Source organism: Prunus avium, chromosome 4 (assembly GCF_965620075.1).
Source record: "Prunus avium chromosome 4, drPruAviu1.hap1.1, whole genome shotgun sequence".
NCBI classification, from domain to species: domain Eukaryota; kingdom Viridiplantae; phylum Streptophyta; class Magnoliopsida; order Rosales; family Rosaceae; genus Prunus; species Prunus avium.
This window is the reverse complement of record NC_142287.1, coordinates 33,734,910-33,747,994: the sequence shown is the minus strand read 5'-3', so window position 1 is coordinate 33,747,994 and position 13,085 is coordinate 33,734,910. Positions and strand designations below refer to the sequence as shown.

At 38.6% G+C, this 13,085-nt stretch overlaps 3 protein-coding genes across 3 annotated transcripts; all 3 read left to right on the top strand.

The window, feature by feature from the left end:
- The first annotated feature begins 441 nt into the window (after positions 1–441).
- Positions 442–5,773, top strand: CAD1 (MAC/Perforin domain-containing protein). The gene is made up of 6 exons (XM_021945057.2): positions 442–992; positions 1,990–2,228; positions 2,934–3,129; positions 3,322–3,505; positions 4,106–4,260; positions 4,845–5,773. The coding sequence occupies exons 1-6, from the start codon at positions 717–719 to the stop codon at positions 5,496–5,498; spliced, it is 1,704 nt and encodes a 567-aa protein (XP_021800749.2). The 5' UTR covers positions 442–716; the 3' UTR covers positions 5,499–5,773.
- A 1,732-nt stretch (positions 5,774–7,505) lies between these two features.
- Positions 7,506–10,667, top strand: LOC110745005 (protein NRT1/ PTR FAMILY 4.5-like). The gene is made up of 6 exons (XM_021945059.2): positions 7,506–7,697; positions 7,806–7,902; positions 7,993–8,210; positions 8,305–8,748; positions 9,230–9,357; positions 9,586–10,667. The coding sequence occupies exons 1-6, from the start codon at positions 7,695–7,697 to the stop codon at positions 10,469–10,471; spliced, it is 1,776 nt and encodes a 591-aa protein (XP_021800751.1). The 5' UTR covers positions 7,506–7,694; the 3' UTR covers positions 10,472–10,667.
- A 463-nt stretch (positions 10,668–11,130) lies between these two features.
- On the top strand, positions 11,131–12,347 carry LOC110745006 (oil body-associated protein 2A-like). Its single transcript, XM_021945060.2, has 3 exons — positions 11,131–11,496; positions 11,579–11,776; positions 11,908–12,347. Exons 1-3 carry the CDS (start codon positions 11,208–11,210, stop codon positions 12,162–12,164), a joined length of 744 nt encoding a protein of 247 aa, XP_021800752.1. The 5' UTR covers positions 11,131–11,207; the 3' UTR covers positions 12,165–12,347.
- Positions 12,348–13,085: the final 738 nt, after the last annotated feature.

The following is a 13,085-nucleotide window of genomic DNA, read 5'->3' as shown; positions in this document are numbered from 1 at the left end:
CAACATAAACATCAGCTTACATAAATATAACATCGAATTGCAAAGGGTTTGTAGATAATTAAGATCATTTACTCTTGCACTTGAGGTCATGTTCGAATTCACATCCCCCAATCGCTTGTGTAAAAAAAAACTTAAAGTTTAATACCTGTGCATGGAATAACCCCATAAAATATGAGAGTTGGAACATGGCATCATTGGCCTTTTTGTACACAAAGCAAAAAGCAACTAAGACAATGCTTAATGTTCAAAGTTATGACCTTCCCCTTGCAGATTTTAAGTGTAAGCAAAGGGAACTTGGGTCACTTGGCTTGGTCTGACTTTTGGGTTGATTTTGAACTTAAATCCTTACAAGTCCAGTCAACTCAGAATCCTCTTGATTAGTCTATGTCCATACACAAATATCCTACATAAACACATTTGCACGCGTTTTTAGCCATTATTGCAGTCAAAGGCTGCCTTTGGCTTTGGTACAAGAAGAAGAAGCCTCAACAAGAAATGCCCACCAACTCTCTACATAGTCTTAAACTTTAGAGCCACCGGAAAACACCAAAACAAAACATAAACATAAACACTTGATATTTGGGAATACTTTAAAAGAAAGAAAATCAAATGATTCTCCCAGCCAACCACAAGGCACCAACAACGACATCAATTTCTTCTCCTTGTTCTGCTTCCCTTCTTTCCTTTCGCCAGTGAAAGACAAAGACCCTTTTTCTATGGGAACCTCAACCAGAACCTCAAGCTCAGACGCTTTGACCACCACTCTCTCCAACTCAATCCAAGCTCTGGGTCGTGGCTTTGATGTCACTTCCGATATTAGGCTTCTCTACTGCAAAGGGACACCTGGGTCCAGGCTTGTGATTCTTGATGAAGATCAGGCTAAAGATCTTGTTTTGTCTGATGGTGTTGTTGTGCCAAATGTGCCTGTCGATATCGACTGCGTACCTGGCAAGAGGACCATTGAGAGAAATCCTGTCTGCAGCTTCCATGAGGTGCTTTTTGATCCACTTTTGGTTGATGGGTTTTCTGTTTTTTATGAGTTCAGATTCAAATTCCATGATTTTTTTTGGTGTATTTGGGTAACTGAGGTTCTTGTTCCTGCTTATGTCATTGCAGATACTTCAGTTCAGTATTGGGCTTGCTGGGAATTAAGTTTTCCTGGTTTTATTTTAGTTGAGTACTAAAAGTTGTCATCTTGGTTTGTTTTAAGCTTTGTAATTTGATGGTGAAGGGTACATGTTGCTTTGCTGGGTTTTTATGGTTTTGGGATTTCATATTTTGTGCCCTGTTGGGCTTTATTCAATTTTGCTTGTGTCAATTGCTTATATGTGAATCTAGTTGTCTTTAGGTACGTCAACACTTGATATGGTTGTTTTCCATGGCATAGTCTGAAAGTTAGAAAAGATCATGTCTTTGTCTTCTTCTGGGCTTCTGAATTGTTTTTCTTCATAGATACTACTTAGAGAGGAAAAAACCTTGAGTATCAGCATTATATGCTAGGTTGTCTTGAATTGTTTGTGATATGCAGAGAATAAATTACTCATCTCTTGCAGAAAAATGCGCTATGAGCTCGTTAGGCTGAGGTTCTAGTGAATGTTTATCTAAATGAAGAAGAATGGTGTGAATAAATTATTTGAAATGAACTGTTTGTATAGTTTGCTTAAACCAACCCTGTTTAGTTCATTACAGAATAAAGTTGTCATGAGATCCTGTGAACATGCTTACACATAAAACTTAAGCTGTTGTGATCTAAAAATTAATTTATATTCCAACAGTAACCAAGTTCTGATGTGTATTTTCTTAAATTAGATTTTTCATTTTTGAACTATGTCTTCTGTTTATAGAATCAATGGTATCTATACCTATGTGGTTACGATTTCATGCATGCATTGGTATTTTGACTTACTCTCTCCTAATTATAGCAAACCATTTTACCTTGTTGTTAAAGTACAATTTTATGACCTTATGCCTTTGATCTTGAAACTCCAGATGGCAGAATACTTCAACAAGAAATCAGGAATATCAGGACGCACTCCCCTTGGAAGCTTTAATGCCATGTTTAATTTCACTGGTTCTTGGCAAGTTGATGCAGCAGCAACCAAATCCCTTGCTATGGTTGGATACTTCATTCCACTATACAAAGTTAAATTAGAAAAAGTGAATTTAGTTTTGCATGAGGAAATCAAGCGTGCTGTACCTTACTCATGGGATCCTGCAGCCTTGGCAAGGTAAGCAACTATATGTGATAGCGAATCAAAATTTAAACCTGAAAAGCCTGTCTGTTTTTTTTGTCTTTTGTAATTCTAATACTCTCAAATAAATAATAAAAAACAATTATCAATAAAGTTGATAGGCTAATTTCAAATTTGAATAACTCAGTTTCCTATCTATATGTAAAACTAATAGATCTTCCAGAGGACAATCTCACTTGTTGGCAGTGCCTGATTACTTAGTCTAATACCTACTTTGAGTCATAGTATGTTCCTACCTTGATCAATGGGGGATAAATGCATTTAAGGAGCTTTCTGACGACAAATTGATTGATTAATTATCAAAACCTGCGTATGATAAATGGAGGCACTTGATCCAAAAAGGTCTGTACTATGTCCAAACATAAATGTAATGATACTAGTAAGTAACAGTTTATTGAAACACAAACTAGGTATGTTCTAACAAGGAGGACAAGATATGCCATCTTTGGAATTATGCTGGGTTGTTCTTATAGTTACATCTTTTACTGCATGAATTTAGACATGCTGCCCCAGTAATTCATATTGAATTGTTTTTAATTTATAATGCTAAACTACAATATCTGGCAATTCATAACTGCAGAGTGTTTCTTAAATAAGGTAACTAGATCAATTTGATCTGTAAAGCACCAGAATTTTGATAGACAGTTTTCTTCTTCTTTTTTCCTCTTGTTCATTATTCAGTTTTATTGAGAGTTTTGGTACCCATATCGTCACATCTGCAACTATTGGGGGAAGAGATGTGGTCTATATCAGGCAGCACCAGTCATCTCCTTTGTCAACATCGGACATTGAGAATTATGTGAAAGACATTGGTGATCATAGGTTTGTGGACTCAAAAAGCCAGTCAACTCCTGGCCCATTAAAATACAAGGACAAGGTTTGTGTCATAAGCATTTCACAACATATTTTTCCTTCTTTATTTATTATTTTTTTGGTGTGGTTTTACCAAGGAACTTCAATCATCCAGCTCAAACTTTCCACTCATTCTTGAAATAATTTGTGAGTTGTCACTGTTCGTTGCTCATTGCACTTGTGTGTGAAGATCCTTAAACTTTGTTTCTCGTTTCAGGATGTTACAGTCATCTTTAGGAGAAGAGGGGGTGATGATCTTGAGCAGAGTCATGTCAAGTGGGCAGAGACTGTACAACTAGCACCAGATGTGATTAACATGACATTTACACCCATTGTTTCTTTGCTTGAAGGAGTGCCTGGAATAAAGCATTTGAGTCGTGCGATTGAGTTATATCTAGAATGTAAGACCCAATCTAAAATTCACTGTTCTAAAAATGTGGCTTTGAATGCAATCTAATATTAGATATATTACTGTAATAATTAACAATATATGGTTGGTTTGAATTATTATACAGAACCTTGTATACATATTAAAAGTATGCTTACCTACGTGACCCCCCTGCCCCTCCAAAAAAAAAAAATGTTGGGTAGACTTACCCACCTGTGCAGTTTTTGGTTGTAGCACTGCCAGGGCAGCTTTGGGTGATGGTAGGTCAGATGGCATCATGTCGTTGGTATTAAGTAGAAAGATTGTGCTTGTTAGAAAGTCTTCAAAGATTTTAAAAACAATGTCTTTCTTGTGAATTTACCTTGTCTATTGCTCATTACATACTATTCATTTCTTTACTTTTCTGTTACCTAAACTTGTGAAGTTGTGGAAAGTTTCCCTGACATGCTGATAAGTGGTAACCCAGAAAGAATCTATGAATTGAAATTCGCTTCATTCACTATTTTGGGAACAGGGTCTTTTTGTTGGTGTCTCTACAACTATGTAGCTCCACCTGTTCAGGCCTTACAGGTGTTTTTAACATTTTTTATATGTTTGTAATTGTTTTTACCAGATAAGCCACCAATTGAAGATCTGCAGTATTTCTTGGATTTTCAAATTGCTCAAGTTTGGGCCCCGGAGCAGAATAATCTGCAACGAAAAGAACCTGTGTGTTCATCCCTTCAGTTCAGCTTGATGGGTCCCAAGCTTTATATCAGTCCAGATCAGGTATTCTTGTTGGTTGTCATTAGTCCTTTAATGACTTTGTTATCAAATTATTGTGTGGGAAAAGAATTGACTCGTTCATTTCCTTCTACATTCCATTTCGCTAGGAACTGACTTTCAAACTATTGAGCTAATAATATTAAGGGGAGAAAAGATAAATATGGAGGATGGTCGTAGCAGAAAGTATGAAAAGCATGTGATTGTTAAATTTAAAAAGCATTGAGGTAACAGAAAATAAGATGGAAAACAGCATCTAGTATTTGGATTGTAATCTACATAATTCAAATTAAATTTCTTTGAGACAGTGCTCCAAGATTCAACAGCTAAAATGCTAGGAGTTGACTGAATCTGATTTTATTTATTACAAGAAAAAGACAATCCTGGAACGAAACTTTTCTTCAATAATTTTAGGCCTGTCATGTTATTGTTAAAATATGTTTGTGTGTGGGGTTGGGGGGAGGGCGGTAGGCCCTCTTGAGGTTAATTATCAATAAATAAATTTAAGAATCCCTTCACTGCATCTCAGTATTTGTCTAACCATAAAGAATGTTTCTGTACGTATATTAAAAAATCTTTTGGCCTCGCAGGTAACAGTAGGACGTAAGCCTGTCACTGGGCTTAGACTGAACCTAGAAGGCAGCAAACAGAACCGACTTGCTATACATTTGCAACATCTCGTGTCCCTTCCAAAAATCCTTCAACCCCATTGGGATGCGCACATGGCAATAGGTGCACCCAGGTGGCAAGGTCCTGAGGAGCAAGACAGCCGTTGGTTTGAGCCAATCAAGTGGAAGAACTTCTCCCATGTAAGCACTGCACCAATAGAGCACGTGGAGACTTCTATTGGTGACCTCTCTGGTGTTCACATTGTCACAGGGGGTCAGCTTGGTGTTTGGGATTTTGGTGCCAAAAATGTATTGCACCTCAAGCTCCTCTTCTCCAAAGTACCAGGCTGCACAATTAGGCGGTCTGTTTGGGATCACAGCCCCTCCGCCCCCCCTTCTGCACAAAGATCTGATGGTTCTTCGTCGTCACACTCACATTTAAACAACAGAACATCCGATGATAAAAAGGAAGATAGTTCAAGCCATATGGCAAAACTAGCAAAACTAGTGGACTTGACAGAAATGTCAAAAGGGCCGCAAGATATTCCAGGTCATTGGTTAGTCACAGGGGCTAAGCTTGGAGTTGACAAGGGAAAGATTCTATTGCGCGTAAAATACTCCTTGCTGAACTACTGATCATTGCCCTTTTGTTTCGGTAATTGTAGGCTTTCCACCAAAATTTGATAGTCAGCATTCTTTGCACAGGCAACCCCTGTTCTGTACATTTTGTTCTTTTTGTTTCGTAGTCATCTTCAATTGATAGTCACATCATTACTTATCTGAGGGTTTTTCTTCTAGAATTGATTGAGGATTTTCCTTTTTTCTTTGTTCGTTTTGGAGGACATTGTAAGTTGTTGAATAATCATATACTTGTTTACTTAATATATGAAGTAATTTATTTTCCAGTGACATCAACAACGCCTGTGTAGGATGATTGACTAGTGGTCTAGCAATGCGTATATTCTTTGTCGATGCAATGTTTCGATTTTCATTTCGTGTCTGGATGTGCACGCAGCTAGTATTTTATATTTGCTCGAGTACTCATCAAGAAAAGTCTTTTGGTTTAATAAGAAAATATAATCCCAACTTCATGTTGAATGCAATTTGAACTTTTTGGGCCGAGTTTCTCGTGACTTCTTGCTTGTGAAGTAATGCAAGTAGCTGCAATAATGAGACAATAGTGACTCAGCCTAGTGATGAAAACTATGTATGCACCTAATCACTTGTATTTTGTCTTCTTCTTTTTTTTCTAATCATTTTTTTATCAGTGCCATAATTAGTATCTAGTTACCAAACCAGAATTACTCCACCCAGGGAGAGAGAGTGAAACCAGTATCTTATTACTATAATTGAATGTTGGCTGAGTTTGTAATCTAAACAAGTTTTAAGCCGAATGGGAAATTTATTGTCTGCATCAAACACATACCTGTTGTGAGAGAGATTAGATTATGAATCCGGCTGATCAATTAGTGATGCTTTTCTTTCAAATATTGAAAGAGGTTCTAAGTTTGAATCCACCACCTTCCGTTGATTAAAAAAGAAAATCCGGCTGCGACTGGAGCAGGCAAATTGCTATACGCGTTAGGGTTATGTAGCCCCACATCTGACTTAATCATCCACACCCATTATACGTTAATCACAGTATAAAACAGTGTTTGGGTTTGAATTTCTGAGTATAATATTTCGTATACCTAACACAGCGTGAGCCATTCAGATGTCTGTACTGGTATCTGTCAGCTGTATGTTTTAACGTTTGTACAATAACAACATACAAGTCCTTTTTAATGTTGAGCCCACAAACTAAAATGCAAATTAACTTGCATATTTAGGCTGACATTTGCATTAACAAAAGGGTTCTTTAGCTTTCAACCAACAGTTCATGTCTACGTGAAAACTATGCTGCTGTGATGTGAATGATTGCTGCAAAATGAGATTGCAAGATACAGTCATTGAAGAAAGGGGCAGATAGTAAAGTCCAAGAGCAAAGGTCCTCCAAGGGCAAAGACAGATTGGGTGTTCAGATGCTTTTGGACTTGGGTGGACATGCAAACTCTTCTTTTTGTAATGTTTCTCTATGTAACATTTCTAGAATTAAAATTCGAAAGTGCCCAACAATTTGGACTTACACTCAACCCCTTTTGAATACTTCCTCCATATGCCCATCTAGTTTCTTTCCTCTTCATTTTCCTGAGTCGACAAGAAGTATTATCAACCCTGTAAAAAGAACATTCAAGCAACAATTTAGATAATGGAACTTGACACAAAAATTGGTTAGGCTTTTGGAGTTTGACATTCCCAGGCTATTATGTTATGCATACGAAAAAGGAAATCGAAAGATATTATAGCTGAGGACGAGAGTCTAATCTCATCATGTGTACGTGTATGAGTAAGATACATTTACCACTAGAGCTACAAGTTCTCACATTTCGTATATCTTTAATTGAAAAAATTGAAACACAATTTTTTCTAAGCACCAATAAGATTATTTTATTATATTCTATAGAAGTACATGTTAAATGGGTAGCTCTCATTCTGCTGTCCTTGTTCATGTTTCCTCTTGGACAATCCTTGACAATGTCTTGGGAATCTCTTACCCATGAAGTCGGCAATGTTATGGCAAAACATGCACCAACATTCCAACAAATTAAAGGGCATTATGCGCATGACAATTGGTCGTTACATAACTTACCCCATTAGCCCCACGTCCTTCTATGTCAAGCCTTATATATACAAACCTCAGTTTCAATTAGCCTCTCAACCATTTCTCAAATACACATCGTAACCTCTTCTCTTCCGCACCAGAGATCACAGCATATACTTGTAGCTAGAGCAATGGTAATTTCAGAGCCGTTTATTTCAGTTCAAGTTCCTCAAGAAACTTAACAAATTCATGGGCTTATCTTATTTTTTTAATTTTAACATCAATTCTTTTGTACCCTGCAGGATAAACTTGAGCTTGTTGAAGGGAAGGTGGATTGGAAGGGAAGGTCGGCTGTGAAATATAAACATGGAGGAATGAGAACTGCTGTGCTCATACTAGGTACTCTTTTAGTACACACACATCATGATCACCTTTATACTGGTTTACTGGTTAATTTGCCATTTTGGGTTCTGTGTATACATGTTGCAGCAACATTTGGTTTTGAGAACATGGCAACTTTAGCCCTGGCTGTGAACTTGGTTACATACTTCAATAGGGTCATGCACTTTGAACTAGCAGATGCAGCTAACCAGCTTACCAACTACATGGGAACTAGTTATATTCTCTCCATTCTCGTGGCCATCCTTGCAGACACCTTCTTTGCCAGATTCAAAACTCTTCTCACTTCCGGATGCTTTGAGTTTGTGGTATGTCAAATTAGTCCTCATCACAAATTGAATTGGGTTTTGTAATTGGATAGTGTTTGATGGATATAATGAATGTTGCAAAATTTTCATTCAGGGACTAGCACTACTAACTGTGCAAGCTCACTACCCCAAACTGAGGCCACCACTCTGTAATGTGTTTGATCCAACTGCTAAGTGTGAGAAAGTTGGTGGTGGAAATGCTGCACTGCTTTTTATTGCTCTCTACATGTTAGCTGCCGGGGCTGCCGGGATCAAGGCCACATTGCCATCACATGGTGCTGATCAGTTTGATGAAAGGGACCCAAGAGAGGCAAGGCAGATGTCCAGTTTCTTCAACCTGCTGTTGCTAGCAGTGTGCTTGGGTGGTTCAGTCAGTTTGACACTAGTTGTGTGGCTCCAAGATAATAGAGGATGGGATTGGGGCTTTGGGCTCTCCACAATTGCCATTTTCTTGGGTGTGGTCATCTTTTTTGCAGGATTGCCTTTGTACCGGATACAACCTATCAGAGGAACTAGTGCCATAGTTGAAATTATACAGGTTTGTTTCCTTTTTAACCCTATAAAATTTAGTTCGAAGACTTAGGTAATTAACAAAGAGTAAGTAATCTAGTCATGCCTTTCCATGGAGAAATTTTTTGGTGGAGGAGGACGTATACGCTCTTTTCTCACAATCATCCATCTACTTGAACGGCACGTGATGTGTTGATGTGAAAAAGAGGATGTATATGACTAGTCACCCTAAAGTATTTGCTTTCAATGGACTAAAAAAGAAAAGATCCCTCTTTGGAGGTTAAGGAAAGATATGGTTTTTTATAAGTTAATCCAAATTAATATCATAGATTGACTAAGTCAGTAAGATGTAGTGTATGCTTTGTTTTCTATTGGTGCTTAGATATAGGGAATCTAAGGAGGAGACGGCTCAAGGAAGATCCTTAAATGGATACTTCCAAATATACTCTGTTTCTTCAGATCAATTCGTTAATTACAACTAGTTGACCTCTTGCTCATGTCCTTTTTAGGTGTATGTTGCAGCCATCCGTAACAGAAACCTTAGCCTTCCTGAGGACCCTGCAGATTTGTATGAGATTAACAAAGACAAGGAAGCTGCTCTTGAAGAAGAATTTCTACCTCACAGATCCATTTTCAGGTACCTTATCAATTTTTTACCAAAACACATGATCTTCCACATTTGAAGAGTGGCAAAATTAAGTATGTCATATTTCCGGCATGTTATGTTATCAAAATGTGAATCAAATGCGCACATTCAAATATTATCTTGATTCACAGTCCCACAACATAAAATATATCAAATTGTCACGGCAACAAAAATTTCTTATTAATTCCTTGCCTAATACATAATTGAATTTCTCTTCAGATTTTTGGACAAAGCAGCCATCCAACCATCAACAACAGGGCAAGTTGATGAACAGCAGCCTCCAAACCCATGGAAGCTCTGCAGAGTGACCCAAGTGGAAAATGCAAAAATCATACTAGGCATGGTCCCTATATTCGGCTGCACAATTATAATGACCCTTTGCCTGGCTCAGCTCCAAACCTTCTCAATCCAACAGGGCCTCACCATGGACACAAGCATCACCAAATCCTTCAAAATACCACCAGCCTCACTCCCCATCATCCCAATTGTGTTCCTGATCATCATAATCCCTGTCTACGATCGCATCTTCGTGCCGATAGTAAGCAAATTTACAGGCATACCCTCCGGCATAACCCACCTGCAGCGCATAGGGGTAGGGCTAATCCTGTCCTGTGTCTCCATGGCTGTGGCTGGCATCATGGAAGTGAAGAGAAAAGATGTGGCAAGAGACCACAACATGCTGCTGGCAAGGCCAGTGCTTCAGCCACTGCCCATCAGCACATTCTGGCTCTCTTTCCAGTACTTCATATTTGGAATTGCAGACATGTTCACTTATGTGGGGCTTCTTGAGTTTTTCTACTCAGAGGCGCCTATGGGCTTGAAATCTATCTCAACTTGCTTTCTGTGGAGCTCCATGGCACTTGGGTATTTTTTCAGCACCATATTGGTGAAGATTGTGAATGGTGCAACAAAGGATGTGACAAGAAGTGGAGGTTGGTTGGCTGGGAACAACATCAACTTGAACCACTTGAATCTTTTCTATTGGTTGCTTTCGTTCATGAGCTTGATCAACTTCTTTGCCTATGTGTTTGTTGCTAAGAGGTACAAGTACAGGCCTGGGAACCCCATCCTGCTCTCAAAACAGAACAAGGAAATTGAGGAATGACTTCTCATCCTGATCATCAGGATCCAAGAAGAAATACTAAATATATGTTGTTAATTTAATGTAATGTCATGTGTGAAAAGTTGGATAGTTTCAATGTGATGATTTAGGCCTAGGACGTTTGCTTTCCTTTCCAGCTACTACTTGTGACCATTTATTTTTTGTGTTCATCCTCAATGAAAATCATGATGAGTTTCGATTATTCCCATATTTTCCAACTTAATTTGATTGGTTTAATTTACACGTACATGATATATTTGAAAGAAATTCTTAAAATCATCACTTCGTTATCAACTTGCTTTTGGTCTAGCGAATTTGCGAATTTTTATTTTCATCGTTACAAGAAGTTTCAAGTTCAAATCTCTTTCTCGTCCGTGAATTTTTTTAAAAAAAATTTCATTATTTGTCAAAACTCAAAATACAAAGTGAAACCCAAAGACCCAAACGAACTGGACAGGTGTCACTGTAGCCACTTTACAAGTTCCACTCAACTTCAAATCAACTACATTTGGCAATCTCAACTCACAACCCTCAGCCACCTCACACCTCCCCCATGCAACATGCATGTCCACGTGGAATCCTCACAACACACCACGTATTCCCACTCCTTTATCAATTATCTCTCCTTGGAAACTCTTTCTGATCACATATATTAAAGTAGTTACAACCAGAGACAGTCTACACTTGCACTGTTCATAGTCACAGAGAGAGAGAGAGAGTACGAACGACGTCGTTCGAGATGGCTTCAAGCGACAAGACACCGACTCCGAACCCGGCCTTCCAAGGTGACCATCCGACGCCGCCGGAAAAGCCGATGACAATGGGACAACACGTGTTGGACAAAGGAGCGGAGATGATGCAGTCCCTGAAGCCGGTGAACCAGATGAGCCAGCACGTGTGCACCTTCGCCCTCTACAGCCACGACATGACACGTCAGATCGAGACCCATCACTACGTCACCCGCCTCAACCAGGACTTCCTCCAGTGCGCCGTCTACGACTCCGACGACTCCCACGCCCGACTCATCGGTAAAGATATAAAAGCCACACTGAAACGACGTTGTTTGGGGCAAAAGGCTTAATTAATTTCCAATTTGTGGTCTTTTTTCAGGTGTGGAGTATGTGGTGTCTGATAGGATATTTGAGACTCTGCCTCCGGATGAGCAAAAGCTGTGGCATTCCCATGCTTATGAGATCAAAGCAGGCCTCTGGGTCAACCCTCGGATCCCCGATATGATTGGCCAGCCTGAGCTCAAGAATTTGACCAAAACTTATGGCAAATTCTGGTGCACATGGCAGGTTGATCGAGGTAAATAAAATAGAAATGAAAAAGAAAGGCCTCTTGCACGCGGCGCTTAATTACTAATTAATTAAACAAAATTTGGTAGATGGGTTTTTATTGAAACATTAATTAAATTAATTGCTTTGGTTTATTATTAGGTGATCGGCTTCCACTGGGGGCGCCGGCGCTAATGATGTCGCCCCAAGCGGTGAACTTGGGGATGGTGAAGCCGGAGCTGGTGCAGAAGAGGGACGACAAGTACAACATATCAACGGATGCTTTGAGGGTGTCGAGGGTGGAGATAGCCGAGCCAGAGTGGAGTAATCCGCAGGCGGATTATTGGAAGCAGCATGGCAAGGGTTTCGCCATTGACGTTAAGCACACTGAGATGAAGAAAATCGCACCCTTTCCTTAAATCGGCATGCATGCATCATTTCGATATCCATAAGACCTTAAATTAAATGTATTTATGCTTAGCTTAGCTTAACTTCGCTTCGAATGTACAAATTGTATGTTTTGGGTTGTGTTTAATTTGGCTACCTGTTTGTGTATCAATATATATAATATTCCACCTAATTAATTAGATGGAAGGTTGAAATTGTTTCGTTGTTTAAGCTGCTACACGTACGAACACCAAATATTTAGAAGGTTTATGTTATGGAGGATAGGAAAATATAATAATTAATGTCAAATCGTGACTAAACTATTTAGTAATTTCTGCATGTTGAGAATAACTATTTAATTGCTTTCTAAAACCTGTTTGGACAGCCCTTCCCTATATTAGACAGCATATGCATGTCGAATTCCTTAGATTAAACAGTTGATCTATTTGCAACCAAAAATATTAGAAATATTCTTAATTTACTATCCTTAATTACTGGCTTTGACTTGCAGTTGAAGTAGCAGAGCAACATCCTCCGCTTGAATAATTGACCTTAACCTAAACGAAAGAGTTATTTACTTTATAACTGTAGGTGGGGAGGCATGAGTGGGCTCACATTATATATTGTAGTGGAAGTCCAATTTTCATGTGCCCCTGTTTTCCCCTTAGTTTTGCGACATGTAGCATACAACTTAACAGGAGTTTAACTATGTTAACTCTCTTTTAGTTTTTCTTTTTTCTTTAATTAAAATTATTAAAATATATTAGATTAGAATACACGTTTGACAAAAACACTTTTGCACGCCGCTTCATCTTTTACGTTACGTGCAAATGAATTGCATATTGGGTGTGCAAATGAATTGCATATTGGGTATATGATTGTCACAAGTTATATGTTTATATGTTTCTCATACAATGGCTAAAAAACCAGCAGTCAAAAAGCAGAAGAAAAAG